This window comes from Branchiostoma belcheri, unplaced genomic scaffold (assembly GCF_001625305.1).
Source record: "Branchiostoma belcheri isolate BF01 breed outbred unplaced genomic scaffold, Haploidv18h27 scaffold33, whole genome shotgun sequence".
NCBI lineage: Eukaryota > Metazoa > Chordata > Leptocardii > Amphioxiformes > Branchiostomatidae > Branchiostoma > Branchiostoma belcheri.
Genome location: NW_017803943.1, coordinates 1,663,772 through 1,687,631, shown reverse-complemented (window position 1 = coordinate 1,687,631; position 23,860 = coordinate 1,663,772). Strand labels below are relative to the sequence as shown.

Sequence of the window (23,860 nt, the reverse complement as noted above, 5' to 3'; positions counted from 1 at the left end):
TTACCTTCTATCAGGGCCAAAGTTTGAACCGCAGAATGATCAAGAGGTGATAGTTTAGTAGCTGAGAGAACATCAAATCGATACCTTCTTATTGCCAGCGTTAATGGAGAGAAGCGCTTAACAACATGAAAAGGATTTTCAGTGGCAACACTGCCATTCAAGTCCCTGCACATCACACATCTCCCTGAGTTTAACTTCTTTAATCTTCCCGTATCTTTTGTGAAAGGCAAACATGATAACCAAGGAGCTATGCTACATTGATTAGAAGATGGCCCGTCTAAAGCGCCACAGGCAAAGCCAGCTTCCAGGAGCAGCAATGTGACTACGTGTTTTCTTAACACAATTCCTAATACCATGTTCTGCCCATAAGATTAAACAGATTTGCCACTTATCATTCTACTTGACTCTGGTTCTATCACTTTGACACCTTTTCTAAGGAATGGTTGCTCATAACTTTACCTTTGTTGCAGTCAGTCGCAGCATGTTAGAAGTTCTTGTACTAACAGTCAGGATCTACTAAGGAGGCAACTTTTTGCTTTATATGATCCCATAGAGGCATCAGGGACAAACTGTTCAATGACATTCTGAAGGCCATTTGACCACACATTCGAAATGATTACCAGTGTCCTGCGCAGGCCTTGCAACTTTAATTAATTCTCAGACTAATCCAAGATTTAAAATCTAAGGCCGTTGCTAGTTACATGGGGATCGAAATAAACAAGCAAACAAACATGTTTGTAGTAGTGCTCAAGGTTATTAAAAAACATTTGTACCTGCATCGTTGTCTTTGTCTGTCTGATTGTTTAGTTACTGTAGGTTGTATGGTAGTGCACTTGCCAAATACTAAATGCTATAAAGAAAGGCGCCATCTAAAGCATGTCTTATCAAGGGGAAACTATACTGTATTGAGTGAACTCGAACATTTGTGTATATTATGTATCTTGCCTCAATCGTCCTCATCTCATCTTCTTGCATGAGTCAGGTCAAGAGTTGCCCCAATCATGTGAAGGGGTACCCCGAGGCATAACATCAAGACCACCACTGATGCTGTCACAGCTGTCAACATCCCTTCATACAACAGTTTGGGGGAGAAGACACTCCACACAAAGAGGTGGTATCGCTGCAGGGTTGTGATTACTGTGTATCCTGTGACTGGTAATGTTCTTGTGATGATGATGGCGAAGCAGGCTTGTAGCATGGCTGGGTATGGCCTAAATGAAGACAAAGTTGAAATTCAAAAAAATGTAAAGACGTTTCAAAAGTTTAATATGTAGAAGAGGACAGTGGTATTACTGTAACAATTGAGATTCAAAATTTGGCATCAATTAACCTATCCCTACCTACCGACCCTATTTTTACAGGGGCGTAATAGGAAACATAGCATTCATTTTCCTAGGTCCAAGCATATTTTCTTGCCCTTTTTACACAATGAGTTTGGTAAACTTGTACATATAAAGCTACATGTTATTGTCATGTACCTTGGATATTTCTTTGTAATAAGCACCAGAAGACTGGTGAACCAGAGAAGCGGCCCTGCATATGTAGAAAGGCACGTTAACGTTCCTGCTATCTCCTGCACATAATCCTCCATACCGACGTACCCAGCAGAGATGTCAATGGTGGCAATGCTGTTGGAGTTCCCCTGGTGGAGAGGAAAGAATGGTTATCATGATAAAACTTCAATCAGAAATCTAGGTTAGAGGTTAATATTAGAAAGGTAACATTTGCAAAGCAAATGCAGAATGTTTACCTTTAGATGGTATAACCCAAGAAACTACTGCTCTGTTTAGTCTTGCTCAAACACTATAAACACGTTTTTTTATTATATACGGTGATCAGCCCCCCAAATTCAATCCTGCCATGTATGGCATGTTCTATCTCATTACCTGGAAGTAGAAAGCAGCCTGTCCCATCCATACATGTACAAGTGCCAGTAAAGGAACGCTGTGGTACAGGGTTGTCCATGGTAAAACCAGTTCATGTAGCACGTACTGCTGGAAGACAGTCACTGCTAACACAGTAGCATTGTGTGGTCTCAACAACAAGGCTTCTGACAAAACGAAGGTTGTTAAGAGACCATCCACAAATATCTTCCTGGCGTCTTTCAAATTTTCTTTTTCTTTGTAGAAACTTTGAGTTGTTGGTAGGTTGTTTTTTGGTACATGGTCTCTAAGTCTGTTGCCTGCTAAGTTCTCGTCATCCTTTACAGTTTGCAGATGCTGACACCAAGTTTTGAACAGCTCAACACAGGTCCAACACAGCTGAATGATAATAACAAGGTACACCAGGCGTGCTTCCAATATACCCCTGTAAGAAAAGAAAAGTAATTTTAGATGTGTATGTACTGTAAACTGTGTAATTTTTTATCTATCACAGTATGGTCAATCTGAACTGTACAAGTAGTACACCAGTGCTGAATGAACATGTCAGGCCTGGCAGCAGTTAGAAAATGCATATTGGAGGAGTTTTGTCACATACTTGTCTGTATGCAGTACCCAAGGTGCAGCCAGGACTCCAGTTTTGCCTCTGTAATGGTAGACACCAATCAGTCCCACTCCTAGGAGAAAGGAACTGGAAAAACTGCAACTCCTCCATCGTAGTAAGAAGGTGGTGAAGAACGATGCAGCCACCAACAAGGATAGATACATCTTGTTCTCAGGTCTGTACAGACACAAGAAAAAAGTTAATGTTAGTTACATGTATAAGTATTTCTCAATGTCTTGGCCATAAAATGAGTGGCAAACACCATAAGGAACTCTAGTTTAGATATCACAAAAAATAGATATTAAACAAATGACATGCAGTCCCAGATTTTAGACTTTGTTTCCTAGGACATGCAAGGTCAAGCAAAAAAGACAAACACATTATGGAGATCCAACCATATCAGAGCTGGACTAACTTTAAAAACTGTTTTCACACACAAACAATTGAAAACCACAATTCAACTCTTTGCCAGATCCCTTAACAAGCATATCATATGAGAATAAGAGAATGCAATGCCAATGAAACTGTACCTAACAAACCAGTCTCCGATGTCGGGTCGGTCTGCTGACACAATGCCAGTCTGGTTCCAGGACCGTAACAATCGACTGGTTACCAACAAGGCCAGAACTGCAACCATCTTCCTCACAAACCCCTGGTCTAGCACACAGTCCTCCCTGGTTGACAACCCACATTCGGATTGTACCTTTTCTTCAGCCTGACTCGATTCCTTATCAGTCTTCTCTTTTCTATGGTCATATTTCTGTTCTCCCTCCAATAGCGATATCCTCTGCTTATAAATATCACTTTCTTTATCAACATCTGTGTCCTGTTCTAGGGAATGTCTTAAACGAGTAGTAGAGGGTAGAGCCTGGAGAGTGCTGCACATCAGGAGGAGGAAGAGAGTGGTTTGGAGGAAGTACCAAGTCTGATGTTCCTCCTCCACCAGACTGCTGGAGCCCAGGCTGACTGTGTGTAACCCCACTCCCATCAGTAGGAACATGGTTTCCCAAGGTAGACTGCAGCACTGGGATAGAACAGTCATACAATTATTATACATGTATATGTACACAAAAAACAGTTACTCATGAAAAGCAACTGGATAATGATGATTTTGGAAACAGACGTTTCAGGTAGCCTCCACTATCTTTTTAAACACAAACTATGACAAGCAAATAAATTGAAGACAAATATTGATAGCTTACCATGTGCAGACCATAGGCAGCTGCTGACAACAGTGTCCTCCAGTTAGTCAGGAATAACGACTGGATTGTCAAGGAGACACAGACACTGGTAAAAGTAACCGCTGCAAAGGACATAAACCATCCAGCTTTTCCTAGGGAGATATACATGTACATGTACATTTAGAAGATGGTAATATCACATAGTAGTATCTATGATCTCTTGAAATGCAAAAAGGGACACCATAATGGCTGCCACCTTCATTGATAATCATCATAAAAGGCTCCATTCTTCTTACCTGAGCACAGCTCAGCACTGGCCCAGCCTGTAGCACTGGTACACACGCTGACTTGTGCAGAGAGGACCAGGAAGAAACTACTCAGGAGAAGGATAGGGGAGGGAATGTACACCATCCAAGAGTCTGTTCCCGGTACCACCTCTGCAACAAACTTTCCAGACGCAGCTATGAGTATGGAGGACACCTAAGAAAAGATTCAGAAGATCTTGGTGTCATATGACAGAGTGGCTGTGTTAGATGACATGAGAGAGGCTGCAGGTTCAATCCATGGCATTCCTAGATAGATTATTATATAATGTAGTTTAATATGTACTAATTACAGATAGAGGCACCAATAAAATGTGTTTTAACCAGGACATTGAGAGATTAAGACAACAAGCACAGAATGAAAATAATACCCTACCTGTACCAGCAGTGCGATACCGACCGCCATAGCGTGCATGTCGTACTCAGACAGCGATGCGGACACCCTGTCAACAATCTTCTCCATAGCCCGGCGGTACTGTTGGGTAACTCTCTGTCCCAGGGTCTCCAGGTTAGCAGCCGTTTCCCCAGTAACCAGGGCCTTCAGCCAACCAGAGTGCATCTTCACTGCCTGCTGGTACAACTGGTAACCAGCCTCTGTACAGGTGAGAAAAATATACATTAATTTTGTAGGGCTAAGAAAAAAATGTTGCACTGTAACAGTAGGATTCAAGCAACATGAACTGACTAGTGAAACTGGTCCAGATCTTTTGGCCTTGCAGTTAGTGCATTGGGTTCAAGAGCTGGCGACCTGGGGTTTGACATGGATTCAAATCCCAGGAACCAGGAGACTTTGTATCTGTATCGCCCCTTTGTATCTGTATCATTCTGTATAGCCGGTATAACCCATGCATGAATGTCTTTTGAATAAATGAAGGAAGGAAGGAAGGAATGGTTTATTTCTGTAAAACATTGAAGCCATCTGACTGAAAGATGTTTCAATACATAAAATACACACAACTCATGCAGATAACTTGAAATATTACATTAAAATAACTCAATGACTAAACATTGGAGGGTGGATGATTTGATCTGTCAATTTACAATATGTCATTTGTCCTTCAACAGTCTTAACAGAGACCTTCCATCCTCCTAAGATTCTTACCTCTGTTATATCCAGGCACATTGGCTTGTAGCACCCTCACCAGCTGATATGCGTTGATCTGTACAGCTTGGAGCTGATCCCGTGAACTTGACCTTGCCAGCACAGGGGTCATGACCTGACCCAAGCTGTTCTGGGGGACGGGGACGCCAAAGGTCAGGGCAAGGGTCGGGGCCAGACCGGTCTGGTACACTGGGGAAGTCACATGACTGGAGCCTGGGGGGGGGAGTTATAAAGAAAGTGTTTTTGAATAAGGCCATGTTAATTTGATTATATGGATGACATTCAGGAATTTTCGTCCGTTTCCAAAAAAAATGTTTTTGACCATACTGGAAATCATACAAAGTATCTGGAAAATGAGCAAAGATATGCCACAAATTGCAAAACAAATATTGGAAAACAATACAATTAATGTTGTAGAAATTGCCAAAATCAATTCCAAAGGCAAAGAAAAGTGTTTAGAAAAAAGAAAAGTCACTGACCTTTTCCCTCTGAGAAGAGCGAGCTGAGGAACAGAAGTGTGGTGAGAGTTTCAGGCGCCGACGCTCCTCCATGGCTGCCTGCGTTACTCATGCCATGGTCTCCACACAGAACCAGCAGAGTCGGGAGGGCTCTCTCACTGTCCTACAATAACAACAGATTATAGATCTTCATTACAAGTTCATGCCCAAGGCCTAATTGCAAGCAGACATTGACGAGATCTTAAGAACAATGAGTACAGAATGTAGTGGACCAGGTATAAAACTATATGCTGACATGAAGTTATAGGATCTACTAATCCAACTTTATATCTCTAATTAAAACTAATAAGGTATGTATACAAGACAAAGAGTGGATGTGTGATACAACAAAACAACTATAATTTGTTCTTTATTGCAAGTTCATGTTCGAGGGCTAATTGGAAACAAACATTGACAAGAACAATATAACAGAGTCATCAAGTCATCAGATACTATTTTTTTGTTAGCGAGTTTGCTCAGTGCTCAATTTGTCTTTTCCCACCACATACTATACCATACAATGTACTGTGCACGTTCCCAAATGTACATGCATAAAGGGTTAAAAGATTAGGCTAATGATTAGCAGCCTTGAGTCATCACTCAAGCACCACTTGTCTGCTTGGTAGGCTTAATGGCTTTTAATCATTAACTTCTGTATTGTCCGACCTCGTTTATATATTGAAAATCTAACACTCGTTGACAATGTTGACAATTTGGGAGGACTCGAGATTATATATTAACTTTTGGCACAACTCCGTGCCAGAACGGCTTGTTGGGCCACAGATCAAGCAAGGCTATGCATGTACAACGACTCTTTCCAATGTTAGTCCTACCTTCATGAAACAGAAAATTTAACTTCTAAAAGAGGAAGTGGCATGTCTTTAGAGGATGGCTGGAGAAGACAGTAATAACGACGGGCAGAGGAAGACAAAGACAAGGTGCTTGTGTGTTATGGCCGGTGCAGGGGTCATTGTTGTCATAACTGTTGTTGCTAGCCTGCTTGCCGTGTACCTAGCACCAAAGAGCACCACGGTCGTGATCAAGAATGCCAAGTTCTCCACAGATAACCGAGCATTCAGCCTGGAGCATGAGGGGAGAGTAACCATCCGAGCAAACCTCGGCCTTAGTTTGCCCTCCCACCCTCCACCTACGGAGCTACAATGTGGCGAAGGGGACAAGTGCTACAAGTGGTCAGTGGCCACATTGGTAATCAAGGCTGAAGAGATTGAGCCAGCGGTAGAATGCTACACGATAAGCTGGGAGGCTCTTGATGACTTCTATGAGCCGATGGACTGCCTGGACCTTGCGCCGGCCCACTGGTACGGAGGGGCAGAGATGTACTACCAGGGGTGGCCTATCGAGACGTGGAACAAGTCCATGACGTTTTACCTCTCCGGCGACATGTATCAAAGTCTGGAGGAGTGGGGCTCGGTCATGGAACGTTACTGGCTTAGCTCCGAAGGGGTCGGAGTGACTGTGTCCGAGACTGTTCCCCTGCACGTTAGTGTTAACTACATGAACAACGGTAAACTCTGCTTCAAGGCAGCGTACAAGAATTCGCCCTACCAAAATGTCAACAACGTGCGTCCGAAGTTAGAGTACACCCTATGCCAGGCTAGGGATGTGAAAACAGCCCAGCAATTCATGATGAACCGGTTTTACAGTAAGCCGCGCGGGAAACCCGACGAACGTATGATCCACTCCCCAATCTGGTCCACGTGGGCGCAGTTCCAACGAAACATCACCCAGGACATCATCCTTCAATTCGCCGACGACATCAAAAGCTACGGCTTCTCCAACAGCCAACTTGAAATTGATGACGATTGGTCTATCTACTACGGTGACGACTTTGACAACCTTCGATTCCCAGACCCTCGACAGATGGTCGACGAACTGAAGAACAAAGGCTTCCGTGTCACCCTGTGGATCCATCCATTTGCAAACTTTGATTCTGATATGTTCCGTGAGGGGTTGGATAAGAGGTACCTGGCTGGCATGGTGTCTGGGGGGTGCTGCACGGCTACAGTCCCTGCAATTGTCCGTTGGTGGGTTCCCAATGGCGTGGCCAGTATTGTCGACATGACCAATCCTGCAGCTACCGTGTGGTTCAAAGAACGCTTGAGGAAAATGCAACAAGACTACGGCATTGACTCCTTCAAATTCGATGCAGGGGAAGTCAACTACCTCCCCTCAAATTTCATAACTGCTCGACCGCTGGAAAATAACAATGAATTCACAACCCTGTACGCGGATTTTGCTACCGAGTTCGGTCCCATGATTGAAGTACGGGCGGCATACAGGAATCAGGAAATTCCTGTCTTTGTTCGGATGATGGACAAAGACTCGCACTGGGGGTACGACAAGGGACTGAAGACTCTCATCCCCACCGCCCTGACGTTCTCCATCCTCGGTTACCCCTACATCCTCCCGGATATGATTGGCGGGAACGGCTACGACGGCGTCTATCCGGACCGCGAGCTGTTCATCCGATGGCTGGAGGTCACGGCGTTCCTTCCCTGCATGCAGTTCTCCATAGTGCCATGGCAATATGATCAAGAAGTAAGTGTTGTTGTTTTCCAGAGAATTGCATAATGTATTTGCGTGATGATCTGTGAGATGGTAGTCTTCCTCTACAAGCTTTTATGTGGCTGTGCAGCCCAATTCATTGATTTTGTGAAGCTTGTGATGCTCTGTGTGGGTGGTGACCGCGTAACTGCAGCTTTCCTGTGCCTTCTCTTCTCTTTGGTAGCCTCTCTTTGACCCAGCAAACTACCCGATCGCGAGCCCCTTTATGTTAGCCTACATGTAGTAGTGCCTGCATTATCAGGCATAACTTGCAATTACACATGGGTGTGTGTTTGTGTGTTTGTGTGTGCTAGTATACACATGTATGATTGTTGTTTATTCCCCACTGGCTATATTACACCAAACGACCTGCTTTCATTTGTGTCTTCAGGTTGTTGATCTCACCCTTCGCTACATCGAACTTCACGAGACCACTGTCACGCCCCTGATACTCCGCTACGCCGACGAAGCCATCGCTACAGGTGACCCCATCATCCGCCCCTTGTGGTGGATCGCCCCTCGCGACAAAACGTCCCTGACAATCGACTCGGAGTTCCTGATTGGAGACAAGATGCTCGTGGCGCCCATTTTGGATCAGGGCGCGACGACACGGGACGTGTACCTGCCTCCAGGATACAGGTGGCGAGATGAGAACACGAATGAGGTGTACGAAGGCGGCCAAACTCTGCAGGACTACCAAATCCCACTGACAGAAATTGCCTACTTTACAAGACAGGGTGCTGCATAACTCTTGATCTCCATTCATTCATGCATGTAGTTGTCTGTACAGAATCTTGCTACTTGGTTCTTTGTCCATTTCAGTTTTTTCTTTGTGTTTTTGTACAATCATTTTTATGGCATGTACTCTGTGGATCACATACTGTTGTAGCAAATTCTAGGTTTGGTTGTGTATACGTATATGCAAATGATTTTACCATTGTTGGAAATGCCCACAGATTACATGTACATTTGATCACTGAGTAGACCCATACCCTAAACATACTAATAGTTGTGATATTGTCAACATGCATGCATATACCCCACTTCTTGTTACGCCAAGATACGGGTGGGTTTTTATTGTTGTCAAAACCAAAAAACTTGAGGTAGTTACATGTGGGGTTGGTTATCAACTTATTGACAAACACCCAAATCATTGTACGAGTAATACTGTACTGTTGTGTCTTTTATCAATAAAACTGGCAGGTTTACAACCTACTTCGTCGCTTAATCATGTTTGTCGCTATGTACATTTCCGCTTATATAACTCACCAGGCAAACATCACCCCATCCCTATCTGTAAAAAAGCTAGGGCTGAGTCAATTAAAAAGCCAATAAATTATGATTGATCTGATACCTGCAGTCAATCAACTTGTTACATCAACTTTTTTCTCTTTATCCTCCTTGGTTACAATAAGGAGGCTGTAGACAGACTACAACCTCCTTGGTTACATGTAGGAATTTGTACATATCGTAAAACTGTAATCTCCATCTGTTTGGCTGAAACAAATCTCTGAAAAGAAGTAAAAATAATGACATTGTCAATGATTAATCCTAGTACCTTGAATTCTATTAAAGTTTCGCGCAGGTGCAGTACGTTCTGCCGACATGCTTTAGTTACCCTACCTGTTCCACCACTGTACTATGGATGGTCTCCACCATTGTGTCCATTTCTTGAAGCTTCAGCCCAATAAGAGAGCTGGTCGGCCCTGCGAGGTGGCCGATGTGGTCCAGTCCGAGGTAGTGGAGGATCATCACGTCCCAGTCTGGACGTGACAGCTCAGGGACGACATGACGCGTAACATTCTGGTCCACCTGGTGAAATATCACAATCAATCAATCAATCTATCCATCCAACCATCCATCCATCTATACAACCATCCATCAATCTTTATTTCACAACAATTGTAATGGATACAATGTATGGCAAATAGCTACTAGTAAAACAGTATACTATTACATTGTATATTTGTATACTATTCTATCTATAGGTAACAGGTATAGTAAAGTAAGATTAGAAAATACAATATATATATATACTGGGAGAAATTGTATACTAGTACATTACAACTTCGACATGGAACCAACCAGTATGCCACATGATCCCACCACTGTTATCAACTTAAAGAAAAGGTAACATTTACCTCAGTATAGTCAGTGACAAAGAACGACGTGGTCCCGTCATGGCGGACAAAGTGTTCAGGAAACAGCTTCAGCCACGTGTCGTCCCCGTAGAACACGATACGTCGCCCCGCCCGGTACATCTGGGTAATGACGTTGTCTTCCACCAGAGCCTTGGAGTCCAGGTTCAGGGCAATGTCGACAAACCCGGGGATACTGCCAGTGGTGAGACCTTTGATTCTGGGCATGGTGACCGTGGGAGGGTGGGCCTTGGCTATAAAACTGAAAAATTACATGTCATGTTATATAATCATATCATATATACATGAGACAATCATAGTACCAGAGCCTTGGAGTCCAAGTTTAAGGCAATGTCGACAAAGCCAGGGATACTGCCAGTGGTGAGGCCCTTGATTCTGGGCATGGTGACTGTAGGAGGGTGACTGTAGGAGGGTGGGCCTTGGCTATAAAACTGGAAAAATTGCAAGTCATATTAATATCTTCTTCTTCTTCCTTTCCACTCTCCTATGGATCGCCTTTCAACTCCCTGAAGGCATCGCCGTCAGCACTAGGAGCGATGGAAGCCTTTTCAACATTGCGCGCTTCAGGGCCAAGTCAAAAACCATCATTGTCTTGTTACGGAAACTTATGTTTGCTGACGACGCAGCATTATGCTCTTATTAATACAATATATATTATATATATATATAATATAATATATATTATATATACATGGGGCAATTATAGTACCTGAGTGCAATTAACAAGTGGGTAGAGTGTTCACCCTACACTTGGTAGATCATGAGTGGGGTTGTATGTGTGCTTGCCCAGCAGAGACAATTTCAGGGACAATGGGTGTATATTTGGTTGCTTGATTGAATGGATGGTTAAGCCTTCAAGTGATGCCAGGTAAGGATAAGTGGGCAGTACATGGAGGACTTCATGACACCAAAACACCCTGGAGGCCTGAAACCTCTGATTTCTTTCTTTTTGAATTTGAGGCTAAAGTTGCCGACTTACCTTACAGATGAGTTGGAGTCGACCAGTGCTCGTGTATATGGCATGAAGGTTTTCCCACTCTCTCCATACATGAAGTCTGCTCTCATGGCATCCACCAACATGATCACCAGACGGCCAAATATGGGGGAGAGTGGGGAGCCTGGGATGGCAAAGCTGTCTGAGTCGGCACTAAGGTTCTGTGAAGTAGATGATAGTTAATTAAACTTCATTTTATGCCATACCTGGGCTGCAATCACTCACTCACACACTATCCAGGAATAGATTATTCTGCTACTGTTGCAATAACGTTCAATTTTGAATTGACCTTTTCTTCTAAGGTCCATGATCCGACCCTGAGTGAGGAAACATTGTACAATCAGTTTTCCAACGTTGACATTGAAAATATAAGTTTCCTTATATGCATTACGAAGTTTCACTTTATTAAACTGTATCGTACAAGTTGGATCAAAAGAGAACAGCAAAGTCTAAAAAGAAAAAGATAATCCCTACTTACGGAGTACCGACCCTAATTTTTTCTAGACTGAAACGGGAAACACTTAAGGAAAACATTTTCCTGAGCCTTACAGTAAGTGACACTGATACTTAATATGTACCTCGTAGGCAGCAGTATCATTCTCCCAAGGCTCCGGAGGAATGTCCAGAAGAGTGGCATGTCCGGGGACGGCCTTCTTAATGGGGATGAAACCCTTCAGGAAGATTATCACACCCAGAACCTGGGTCAGCAGGCACACCAACAGGAACACTGTGTGGCCTGCATACATCTTCACATCTGGAGACAGAAACAATCAAGAACTGAAGAAGAATTCAAGAATTCATTTATTCATCTATGTACTTTTATTTCAGTGAGTGTCTTAGCTGGTGTGTTACACCGAAGGGCGGTTATACCGGCAATAAGTAGTATTATTAACGTTTCCTGATACAGATACTGAAGACAAATTGGTTTCATTATGTGCACTTTTAATAATCTAGGGTTTTTGATCAATAATTTGCGTTAGCTTAAAATATATTCAAGAGTAAGACAGTGCAGAGTAAATACAGTTGAGCAATCTAATATAAGTACATGTAGTTAAGAGACCTTAGAGGGTCTGCACCTTTTTCAGTGAGGCATAATTAGTTTTCCCAATCAAATCTCTTTCCTCCCCTACTCACTTGGTGTCAGATCGACACTTGAGATGTTCTTTGTGGTAATATAAAGCTTAAGACACGAAGGAAAACCACAGATCTGTGTTTGAACGTCTTTAATTTAAGATAGAAAAGTCTGGCATCTTGTACTTACCGCCTGGGGTCAATGACCTCGATTAACCTTTTTGAACTAGACCACTAAATAGGGGTATCTACTTTTCTCATGTTACATTTCTAGAATTTAAAATTTAAAAATTCACATCAATAATCTATAAAATTCATTAAAGTTATATTATTGTTCGAATAAATGATATCATAATCGACTTATAAGACAGCATCTGTAATTTTAAAATGCTAATATTCTAATTTTGACCCCTTAAAACTATGGATTGGTCCAAAGTGAGGTCACCAGGCTAATTTTCCAACATGGCGGAAGACGATGTCGGGTTTCGCATCAACAAAGATTTCGCCAAGAAATATGACGAGTACAGAAGGAAAGAGGAGCTCCAGAAACGTGAGCTTTGCAGATTATGTGTTACTTTGTTATTAGAATCCATGAGATGTGAATAGCCCTGAGTTGGAAGGTCTAAAAGAGTGTTTGTATTCGTGTAGGGGGAGGGGGGCATGGGCACGCATGTGCTACGACGAGTGAACATGCATGTGCAACATACACATGTGTATACTTACTAGCATAGAATTAGCAGGAAAAAAAACTAGCTGGTAATCATATTTAAAAATTATAAAAATTATATGTAGATGTATAGAAGAGCGAAAGATTTTCAGACTTAAGTACTAGTAACCTTAAGTTATGTCAAAATTATTTCGGGTAAGGTAAGATGTATTGTAAGAGTGATTTAAATGTCCCCTTTACTCTACTCCCTACCAGTGAAAGACCGTTATGGAGATGTAGATGTGGACGCCAGTTCCAGTTCTTCATCAGAGACAGAAGACGAGGATGCAGTGGTAGGTTTTTTTCTAGTTCTTAGTAACACTCTCATTTATGTTACATGTATCTTATATGGTTTGTAGGAAAAATTAGAACTCAAGACAGTTTTTATCATTTTATGTGTAATTTTTGCCAAAAGCTAATATAAACATTTCAATTTTTGTCTTCTTATAGGAGCTGACCCCAGCCATAGAAAAGGGCTTCTTGAAAACCCTGGCAGCTCTGAAGAGTAAAGACCCACGGATTTACCAACAGGACACCAACTTCTATGATGAAGGTACAAAATCTTACATAAGTGTCTTATGCAACATGATATTGAAGATCTTGTGTTTAACCTTCTCCCTGCTGCTTCACCCCATTGTTGATATAAAACTTGAATGTTTTTTGGACAAACTTATTTTTCTAACCTCCCTAAGTTTTTAACTGTTTATTTCCCTACAGATAAGAAAGGAGAGCCCAGCAAGACTGAGGAGAAAGGGAAAAAGCCTAAGGAGAAGCCGATGTTCCTTAAAGATTACGAGCGTAAGGTGCTGCTAGAAAAAGGAGGGTGCGTAGAAATCATTTCTTTCTTTATTTTCTGCAAGGGATTTGAACCCAGAACCTTTAGATTCTATGTCAACAACCCTAACCACAAGACTGCCTTGACACATTTCCAGTTTATAACTCTGGACTTTGAGTTAACTTCTTTACTGTTTGCTGTAGGGTTCCAAGTGATGACGAGAGCTCAGAAGAGGAGTTTGCTATGAATGTATGTATCTGTGCTCTTTTGTTTCTGAATTTTTTGAGAAAAATCCTAGTTCCAATAAATGTTGGGTTTTTTTAAGTCATTTGAGAGAGAATTGTTCCTTACATATGCATCAGGTTTCATTGCTAATGTACAAGAATCATGTAAAATAACTTGGTGCTGTCTTTCATTTACTGTTGGCTGAAGCAAATCAACTTTTTTCCCAATCGTAGAGACCCACCAGTCCCAGCTACTATGAAGAACAGGAGCAGATTAAGCAGAGGTAAGAGACATACAGTTTTCAGCAAATTTCTAATATAAGCTAAAACATACTACATGTATTAGGTATATATCTCAGGGCTTGAAATACTGGGTTCATATACACCTTTAGTGCAAGTAAAATTTGGGCTGTGCAGGTATTTTATAGTCCCAAAACTAGCTACATTTAAACATGAGGCGTCCTATATTTTTGGGGTACCACCAATAAATAGCTAGAACCAGCCTACAATACAAAACAAGCCACGTTTTCTGTCAGCGACATCGCAGTTTTTCCTTACAGATATCAGTATGCAGTTGAGTAGGATTGATCCTACATTGTACTTACTACGTTATAAGAATGACCAAAAAATTGACTTTAAAAATCCAGTTTTGTAGCCCTGAAATTGCATTTGACATCTTGTACAGTTTTAAACAGGCCCTGTCTGCTGGAGATGATGATGATGATGAAGATGGCAGCCTCCTGGTGGAGAGACGGAGGACCCAGCAGGAGTTAGAGGAAGATGAGAGAGACTACACGGCCTGGCTGACTGGACAGAAGGAGGAACTGGCCAACAAATATAAGGACATGGTTTGTTTGTTTGTTTGTTTGTTTGTTTGTTTGTTTGTGTGTTATACTTTATTAGGATTTCCATTAGTGGTACATAAATTTCACACTATTGTTCCTGGATACCGCAAGGGTGATTCTTGTAAATCACTAACATGGGGTCGTGTGGCATAACAGCAGAGCATTTGGCTCAGAACAAAGAGGTCCTAGGTTCGAATCCTACCATGTCACCAACCTTGTGCCCTTGGGAAAGGCACTTTACAGGACTTTCCTCACTTCTCTCAGGTGTTAATAAGCATGCCAGAATGATTATTATCATAATAGTGGGCGTTAGAAGAAAAAAAAAAAAACATGTGGCTAATATGGGACGGGTTTTTTCAGCATTTGGAGCCCAGATTGAGTAGTACATGTATGTCTTCTTTCCTGTAACCTCCACAGGGCCCTCTGAAACAGTACTGGACTAATCCTGAACTAGACAAGGGGGAAGCTTTCCTGAGAGACTACATCCTGAACCAAGAGTACAGAGACCCAGACAAGGACAGGTGAGAAATAAACTATAGGGATTTTACTTCACACAGCCAAACAAGTCTCTTACCTTGCTTACGTTTCATTGTCTATCACTATAGTATCAGACACCTTCCTCAGAGCTTCTGACTGGAGTTCTGTGGCATGAACGCAATCCCAAACATGGCTGAGTTTGTACCCCCCCCCCTCGTCCCGGTTCATCACTGGGTCGACTTCCTTACCCAGACTGCTTCTTTAATCCATTGGATTCTCCTGTTGTTGTCTTCTCTATGACCTTGGCCCCCTCCCAGTCTATGACACAGTTGTCTCTGGCAATATGGTCCGTCACTGCCGATTGGATGTCTTTAAATGGGATTGAGAGATCACTTTTTTCACTTTTCATCACCTTTTTTGTCATGTTTTTCTCCCCCTGTAGGATCCCCACCTATGATGAGATCGTGGATGATGATGATGATATTGATTACTCTGAGGATGAGGAGTATCTGGAAAAGGCTGAAAACTTTGAGAGAAAATTCAACTTCAGATATGAAGAGCCAGATGCAGAATTTGTGAGTATTTTAAGTTTAAATTGTGTCTGTAGATTGTTTCAGTCTTAAGAGGCAGGTTTTTGCAAGGGTTTTAAAATTGTATAAATACACAAGTACATGGTCTTGGATACACGGACACACACACACACAGACACGCGCATATACATGCAATAATTTTATGGTCTGTCTGCTGATTATGTTTACCTTCTTCTGTCACCATGGTAAGTAGTGTTGGGTTACATCATGTTGCAATTTTATAGCAGGAGGGATTTAGACTCCTGTCACCATATATATGAATGTGTTTGAGTAACAGAGCAGACCATATGCGAAGGTAAACATTATGCATTTGCTTTGCAAATGTTCCCTTCTAGTTAACTCATTTATTTTGTGTGCACACAGATCAAGAGCTATCCGCGAACCATCGCCAGTTCTGTACGGAGAAAAGACGAACGCAGGAAGAAGAAAAGGGAAGAGACCAGGGAGAGGAAGAAAGACGTGAGAAAGTAGTAGGGCTGTGTAGAAGCTCCATCTACTTAATGTCACGTGAACTGCAGCAGTGAAGCCTTCACTGCACCCTATTTTACAGTTTTACTACATGTATTAAACTTACAACCATTTTAATATGAACAAAAATTCTGAAACCAATTATTAGTTGTTCAGAGGCAAGAAAATATAGGCATGAGCAGATGTAAAAATAATTGAATAGTGGAGACTACTAGTAACTTTTATTTTGATATACACTTTTCTGATTATCGAAAATTGTAGAAATAGTCGTGTTCACTGACAGGTTTAACAATTGGTTGTATTATTCATCACTTTTATGTACTAACTGATTGTAAGCCCCCTCTAGCATTTTGCTGTCAAAGTGCAGCAAAACAGTGCTTCATTCCAAAAGACAATACTTATCTCTTTGTCTTAATGTTGTAGGAGAAACACAAGAAGAAAGAAGAACTAAGACAGCTGAAGAACCTTAAGAAGAAGGAGATCCTGGATAAACTGGACCATCTTAAGGAGATCACAGGAAATCAGGACATCGGCTTCAACCAGGCAGACTTAGAAGGAGACTTCGACCCCAAGAAATATGATGAGATGATGCAGGTAAACTAGAGACTGTCTGCTATCTCTTTATAATTGTTACAGTGCCAGTAGTGTACTGTTTTTGCTCTGTTAACTCTTCTTCTTCTTCTCCAAACACATGAGGTCAATGACCTGGACCAGACATCTGCCCATATTTTTCTTTTATCTTTCAGAATGTCTTCAATGAAGACTACTATGGAGAGGAAGAAGGGCAGAAACCAGAGTTTCCAGAAGAAGAGGAATTGGAGGAAGATGGTGAGAAACTTCCAAAGAAATTTGGATGAATTCCAAAGTGCAGTCCAAAATCCGCCAATCCGAATGAAATACAAAAATGCACCTGCAGTTTAGAGAAACTTGCTAGGAGGCACTTTTATGACTTTGTACAAAGTTATCATGGATGAATTCCAAAGTACAGTATTTGTATTCTACATTGTGTATGGTATGCTTTTTTCCTTTAATCTGAGTGAAATAAACATAACAGAAATGCACCTGCAGTTCAGAGAAACTTGCTCTAGTTCGTCTTACAACAGCCAGGGTTACCCAACTATTATGTACAGCAACCTTCTTCACAGTTATCATGGATGAATTCCAAAGTGCAGCTTTTGTTTCTGTCCACTTGCAGTGAACTGGAACCAATGGCAGGGTCCTGATGGGGCGGAGGGAGGAGGGGGTGAGTATGACTGGGAGAACAGCCAGGAGTGGGAGGAGCCACACTGTGATGATCCAGACTTCAATGTGAGTTGTACACCTTACAATCTTCCAGCACGTCGGCAAAACATACTGCGCAAAACCTGTGCAAAACCTGTAATGTATAGTGCACACACTTCGGCAGAACGTCTCATATCAGGTCATATTTGCGCAAATAAGGTTAACATCCTGTCTGTAGTTTTCAAATGTGTTGGGAGAAGACATTGCATGCAACAGGCAAATTTCTAATGCAACGATGACCAAACATCCAACAAAAAACATGAAAAATCAGGATTTTGCGCAGGCGCAGTACCTTATGCCGGTGTGCTACACCTTACAATCTTTCCTTGTTTATCTGAAAGATACTTTTGAGATTCAATCAAACTTTGCTACACCCCAAGGTTGCCTGACACAAATTGTATGACATTTTTCTTTACTGTACATTTCTAAAGGCACCCAAAGCAATTTCAGGGCAGTAAAACTGGATTTTCAAAGTCCAAAGTTATCATGAAAAAATGACTTTTCTAGATGGATGCAGACTACGATCCTGAAGCCCAACAGTCGACCTCCCAGGAAATCTTGGCCATGTCAAAGAAGAAGAAACGCAGGAGGAAGTTAGGAACGTACTTTGCAGAAGCCGTCAACAAGAAGAAACCAGTCTTTGATCCAAGTGAGTTGAGCATGCCTTCCTTTCTTGTGGTTTCTTTAAAATCTGCATACAACAATGTTCTAGTCGGCCTGAAATTTTTTTCTGCCATCTCAATTTTGTTTCATATGATTCATGTCAAGTGCCGAATTCAAAAATAATCTTAGGGCAGTCTAGACTAACTCACTGTTAGCTGAAACTTGATGTGTAGTGTTTTTTAAACTTTAGACTCTGGATTTGAACCCCGCACCTCTTGGTTCCTGTGTAAGCTGCTTAGCACTCATTATGTCCATTATGTCACATGAGGCAATACCTACAAAATCCTTATGTGTTATGATTTTATGATACCAGTAACATTAACGTATACTTCATTCTGTTTCAGATGACAAGACATTTGAGGAATATCTGAGTGAATATTACAAGCTGGACTATGAAGACGTCATTGGTGACATGCCCTGTCGCTTCAAGTACCGAAATGTTATGGCCAACGACTTTGGGCTGACTACAGAAGAGGTAACATTCATGCTGGGCTGAAAAATAAACTTTTGCAATATAATACTGAGCCAAATTGCTAGAGCTGTTGACAAAATACAGCTGAATATTAAAGTGTTGGATTATAAAAAAGCAGAAAAAATCACCTATAGAAACTTTGTATTTGGTTCATTGTTACATGTAATTTTGGGACAGAAGTGTTACTTTGAGCAGTGTTGGTTTATGGGGCAGCAAGAATTAGAAGTGGATGGGCAGAGATTGGGTTTCAGTTGATGTAAAAGGTTTGTATGCAGGTACATTTTATACATATGTGTAAGAAAATATGTTTTAGAGATTGATTGATTGATTGACACTTATGTGATTGACACCTGTCAGGTGCTGACAGCTGCAGACAGTGAGTTGAACACCTGGTGTTCGGTGAAGGCCATGTCCAAGTACCGGTCGGAGGAGGAGGAGCACAGAGAACTGAAGAGATACCGGAAGAAGGGCAGAGACACCAGGAAGAAACACAGGATACTGGCCAGCCTGTCAAGGGAGATGTAAGAAAATCTAGTACATGAAATAGTGTTTCACACTTTTTCTTATGTCCAGTAGAAAAGTTTGAAGTACTGTTTTATTGATTCAACCCTGGATGACTAATCTTCACAAATGAAAATCTAGTACATTTTGTACTATGGAGCAAGATTAAAGGCATTCAATGTAATTTCAGGGCAGCAAAACAAAAAATATTCTGGATGAGAAATTCTGTCTGTTGACATTCTTATCACATGTATTTATTATTGGTATTTGGTGCCATCTCTTGTTCATCATTATTTCATACTTGAAGCATTTGAAGTAGCCCCAAAAGCGAACTATGCGAGGAGTCCCTTTTTTTTGGGGTACCATCCATAAATAGCTAGAACCAGCCTAGACGCGAAAACACGTTTTCACTGACTTTCCATATCAATAAACAACACAATAAGTGACCTTACAGGGTATTAATTAAGATCCGTTACTTAATTGTTTTCTTATTTCACATCCAGAGAGGACAATGAAGAAGAGGACAAAGATGCTGCTACCCCCACGATGTCTCAAGAAGTGTCAAAGAAAAGGAAGGACAGACCAGAACTTTCTCAAGACACTGGAGAGGTGACTAAGAAGCAGAAAACTGACTCACAGACAGAGCCTGAGACGACAGCTCCTACTGAAGGTGTAAAAGAGACAAAAGTAGTAGAGAGGGAAGAGGACAAGTCTATGAATGGGGGAGGGGAAGACGGAAATGCTACAACCCCGAAAAAGAAGAAAAGAAGAAGGCAAAGGAAGAGGAAGCTCACTCATGAAACTCCAGCCACAGACAATAATCCTACACAACAACAAGAAGACACAACAGAAACAAACGGTAAAGGAGAGACAAGAAAACAGAGCTCAAACGAAGGAAACACTGCTGAAGATGTAAACAAAAAGGACAACAACAAAAAGGAGAAGAAGAAACAAAAGGCTGTAGCAAGGGTACAAGGAGAGAAAAAACAGCCTCCTAAGATGTCGGCAGAGAGAATCAAAGCGTACGGTTTTAATCCTAAGAAGTTTAAGTACATTCTTCAGAACCAGAAGAAAAAACAAAAGAAAGAGTCAAATACATAAAATAGAGAAGGGAAAGTAATGTGATGTATCTTTCTAGTTTGTATACTGTTTTTGTCCACTTCGTTGCCATCAGTCAGAATGCAGCATGCCTATGCAGGTTAGTGCAGGTAAATTGGAAGTGTGCAGGTATTTCTGATGTCTACATGTACCGGTCCATGTACTGGGTTTATGCAGTTGTACATGTATGTGGATTTTTATTTGCTACATTGACTTTTCCCATCTGTAAAATGTACATGAAAGAAATAATGGCTATTGTTTTTGAACAGTTTTTAGTATGATCCCTACTTCTCAAAGTGGTGCAGGTAAAATTTGTCTAGAAATTTAGGGGGAATATCAGAAGCCACTTGTCAGTATTCAATCAGGATACAATTTTAGCGTTTCTATAATTAAATTCTATGGTTTTGTGCCAACAGTGATAGCTTCTATACAACAGTTACAAATGATATGAGTGAGAACTGCACCATGTACAGTCCACTTTAAGTGTTTCTATTCTAGCAGAAATTTATGTAGTATTGAATCCAGTTAGAATTACTGTACCATGCAATTTGCAGTTTACTAAGATATTTCTTTGAAGTATGTTAAAGCTCAATCATTTGTCTTTTACCGTTGATGCTATATTACAGAAAATGTTTCTGCAATTCTATTTTGAATACATTTTGAGTGAAAAATTCTGACTTCATGTCTTGTTTCTTGATTTGTAGCTGCAACATTGTTCTTATTTGTTTATATTCAATATTTATTAAGTTGGGATTTACAACATTTGTGGAAGGATTGACATAACAGGTAACTATTGCCTTTTCAAGATGTCAACATGGAGACAAGAGACAGAGAGAAAGAGAATATTGCACCCATTCTGACACTGTGAAACACATTGTTAAAACCAAAACGTTGATGATAAGTTACAAAAAAAGCTCCGGATTCAACCATTCGTACAAGCCTCTCTTGTAAAGAAAGGCTTCCATTTAAAAATCTATTAATTCCCCGTATTTTGATGGTCAGAAATAGTTTCAAGGTCAAGAACGAGAGACGAAAAGACCTGAAGTAAAACCCCCATATAAGAGCCCATCGCGTTTCCCCACTCGCGAAATGGCCAAATCTGGGAATGAGCGAGGCTTCGTTAGGGAGATACGGCCCTTTTCGAAACGGGGACTCGAAAACGGGGGTGTGGTAGGGGATGAATTTCCGCTTTTTTAAATTTGGAAAAATACAACTTCGGCGTTTTTCGGCCTCGTTCTTTTCAGAGTATACTCCTAATGATCTTCACTATATTTCTACTTATTGCCTTCCAACAAATTTTCTTCGTTCTCGAGTTATACGTCAAAACGTGTTTTTGCGATCAGCTGATCGCTTGCAAAACTGGTCACTTTGTTTGCAGAAGCGGAGTTTTCGCCGTCGGATACATTAACATATGAACGAAAACCAAGCAGATGTCAGCGGGGAAATCGCATCCGAGATCCAGTGACAATCCTCCAGCTTTGTTTACGATTTCCCTGCTGACATCTGCTTGGTTTTCATTCATATGGTAATATGTCCGACGGCGAGGCGAGGGCATTTCGTAGCAATATAATGCAGACTTATTTCTTTCTCAAATAAACCACTTGTAACCCCAAAGACACTCCCAGCAAATCTGTGGTTGATTTGTAGCAAGAAACTGCTGTTAAAAATCTTTATTTATCAGAATATCCCTTCACAACTAGATTCAACAATCTCCAGTTTAGCCAACACGTCAGCCACAGGTAAATGTGACCCTGCAGTTCGGAGACAAATCGCTAGAGGCCACTGCTACACGGTCCACCTGCTGATATTGTCAATACGTTTCACCGACGTCAGGACGCTTCGCAGTCAAGAGAGCTCCTATTTCCAACTCTAACCCTAATCATAACTTCAATTCTAACCATAGCGATAACCATAACAACATCTAAAACCATAGGACGGCGAAACATAACAGGAAATGTTGCTGTGAGTGGCTTAATTTAGTATTTTGTACAAAGGTTCATCACAAAGGGGAGTGTGCAACTGCAGTACTACAGTTACGTCATAGTTACGTTAGCCAGAGGTAAATGTGACCCTGCAGTTTGGAGACAAATCGCTAGAGGCCACTGCTACACCGTCAATCGGCCAGGTTTCGTCATGACGTTTCGCCGACATCAGGGCGTTTTGCAGTCAAGGGACTGTTTCATACTCAACAGTAATCAATTCTAACAATAGCGATAATCATTTTTAAAAAATTCAGCTAAAAATATGGGACGGCGAACCAGAACAGGAAACCGCAATTTCGGCGGCGTTTTCGGGAATGTTGCTACGAAAGAGACGCTACTTTTACTATTCAACATCACCATCTCTTGATCAGCACCAAGGTCAGCACCAGTTAACATTCGGAACAGACTTGACCGTGCGATATTCTGATAAATAAAGATTTTAACAGCAGTTTCTTGCTACAAACGCAGCTAACATTCTAACCTTCTGAATCGCCACAAAGTCAGGCTGTTCCAGGCTACGAGATCCTGAAAAGCCGCACGGTCAAGCCTGTTTTGAATGTTAACTGGTGCTGACCTTGGTGCTGATCAAGAGGCCTGGAGCAGAGAAACACTGCAGCGGTGTGTGCTTTGAAGATAAATCGCTAGAGGTCGCTGCTGCATGGTCTAGTATTGTTGACCACCTCCAGTGCAATGATTCATAAGCAAATCGTATTTTCTACCACTGTACTGTTGTAATTCACGTCTGCGTGATTATATTTGCTTTGAGTTTGACTTGACCCCGATTTATGGTTGTCCCTTATACTTGTCTGCTCTGTTAACTCGGTGTACGGAGGGTCGGTGGTCTTCAAATCCCGCTAAATACTCCACAACGATACCAATTCTACCGTGTCGCGCACCGAACACAACCGGGCCGCCATGTTTGTTTACATGTTCGGTGATGTTGAATAGTAAAAGTAGCGTCTGTTTCGTACCAACATTCCTGAAAACGCCGCCGAAATTGCGGTTTCCTGTTATGGTTCGCCGTGCCATGTATAAGCTGAAATTTTGTTGTTATGATTATCGCTATTGTTAGAATTGATTAGTGTTAGAGTATGAAATAGTCGTTCCCTTGACTGCAAAACGTCCTGACGTCGGCGAAACGTCAGGACGAAACCTGGCCCGTCGACCGTGTAGCAGTGGCCTCTAGCGATTTGTCTCCAAACTGCAGGGTCACATTTACCTGTGGCTAACGCAACTATGACGTAACAGTAGTACTGCAGTTGCACACTCCCCTTTTTTTATGAACCTTTGTACAAAATACTAAATTAAGTCACTCACAGCAACATTTCCTGTTATGTTTCGCCGTCCCACGGTTTTAGATGTTGTTATGGTTATCGCTAAGGTTAAAATTGAAGTTATGATT

At 41.5% G+C, this 23,860-nt stretch overlaps 3 protein-coding genes across 3 annotated transcripts; 2 read left to right on the top strand and 1 right to left on the bottom strand.

The window, feature by feature from the left end:
* Positions 1-142: 142 nt before the first annotated feature.
* On the bottom strand, positions 143-10,539 carry LOC109475239 (GPI ethanolamine phosphate transferase 2-like). The gene is made up of 12 exons (XM_019775840.1): positions 10,294-10,539; positions 9,776-9,964; positions 5,570-5,711; positions 5,091-5,303; positions 4,365-4,582; positions 3,962-4,145; positions 3,687-3,817; positions 3,015-3,508; positions 2,479-2,661; positions 1,887-2,307; positions 1,479-1,642; positions 143-1,211 (listed from the first exon to the last, which is right to left on the bottom strand). The coding sequence occupies exons 1-12, from the start codon at positions 10,516-10,518 to the stop codon at positions 962-964; spliced, it is 2,814 nt and encodes a 937-aa protein (XP_019631399.1). The 5' UTR covers positions 10,519-10,539; the 3' UTR covers positions 143-961.
* On the top strand, positions 6,318-9,347 carry LOC109475189 (uncharacterized family 31 glucosidase KIAA1161-like). The gene is made up of 2 exons (XM_019775767.1): positions 6,318-8,146; positions 8,544-9,347. The coding sequence occupies exons 1-2, from the start codon at positions 6,476-6,478 to the stop codon at positions 8,898-8,900; spliced, it is 2,028 nt and encodes a 675-aa protein (XP_019631326.1). The 5' UTR covers positions 6,318-6,475; the 3' UTR covers positions 8,901-9,347.
* A 2,297-nt stretch (positions 10,540-12,836) lies between the features above and the next one.
* On the top strand, positions 12,837-20,634 carry LOC109475238 (protein KRI1 homolog). Its single transcript, XM_019775839.1, has 17 exons — positions 12,837-12,926; positions 13,299-13,375; positions 13,533-13,635; positions 13,800-13,905; positions 14,061-14,106; positions 14,316-14,365; positions 14,767-14,929; positions 15,344-15,447; positions 15,846-15,978; positions 16,357-16,452; positions 16,885-17,055; positions 17,208-17,289; positions 17,657-17,769; positions 18,250-18,391; positions 18,750-18,880; positions 19,235-19,398; positions 19,882-20,634. The coding sequence occupies exons 1-17, from the start codon at positions 12,839-12,841 to the stop codon at positions 20,477-20,479; spliced, it is 2,367 nt and encodes a 788-aa protein (XP_019631398.1). The 5' UTR covers positions 12,837-12,838; the 3' UTR covers positions 20,480-20,634.
* The last annotated feature ends 3,226 nt before the right edge of the window (positions 20,635-23,860 follow it).

What these genes read in the sequence shown, in the direction of transcription:
- LOC109475189 (XM_019775767.1), top strand. Translation starts at nt 6,476, where the DNA reads ATGGCTGGAGAAGACAGTAATAACGACGGGCAGAGGAAGACAAAGACA. An exon ending in CATGGCAATATGATCAAGAA is followed by an intron (nt 8,147 to 8,543) that starts GTAAGTGTTGTT and finishes TTGTGTCTTCAG; the next exon opens with GTTGTTGATCTCACCCTTCG.
- LOC109475239 (XM_019775840.1), bottom strand. Translation starts at nt 10,518, where the DNA reads ATGCCCAGAATCAAAGGTCTCACCACTGGCAGTATCCCCGGGTTTGTC. An exon ending in TTGTCACTGACTATACTGAG is followed by an intron (nt 9,965 to 10,293) that starts GTAAATGTTACC and finishes ATATTTCACCAG; the next exon opens with GTGGACCAGAATGTTACGCG. An exon ending in CAGTGCTGAGCTGTGCTCAG is followed by an intron (nt 3,818 to 3,961) that starts GTAAGAAGAATG and finishes ATATCTCCCTAG; the next exon opens with GAAAAGCTGGATGGTTTATG.
- LOC109475238 (XM_019775839.1), top strand. Translation starts at nt 12,839, where the DNA reads ATGGCGGAAGACGATGTCGGGTTTCGCATCAACAAAGATTTCGCCAAG. An exon ending in CAGAAGACGAGGATGCAGTG is followed by an intron (nt 13,376 to 13,532) that starts GTAGGTTTTTTT and finishes GTCTTCTTATAG; the next exon opens with GAGCTGACCCCAGCCATAGA. An exon ending in AAGAGCCAGATGCAGAATTT is followed by an intron (nt 15,979 to 16,356) that starts GTGAGTATTTTA and finishes GTGTGCACACAG; the next exon opens with ATCAAGAGCTATCCGCGAAC.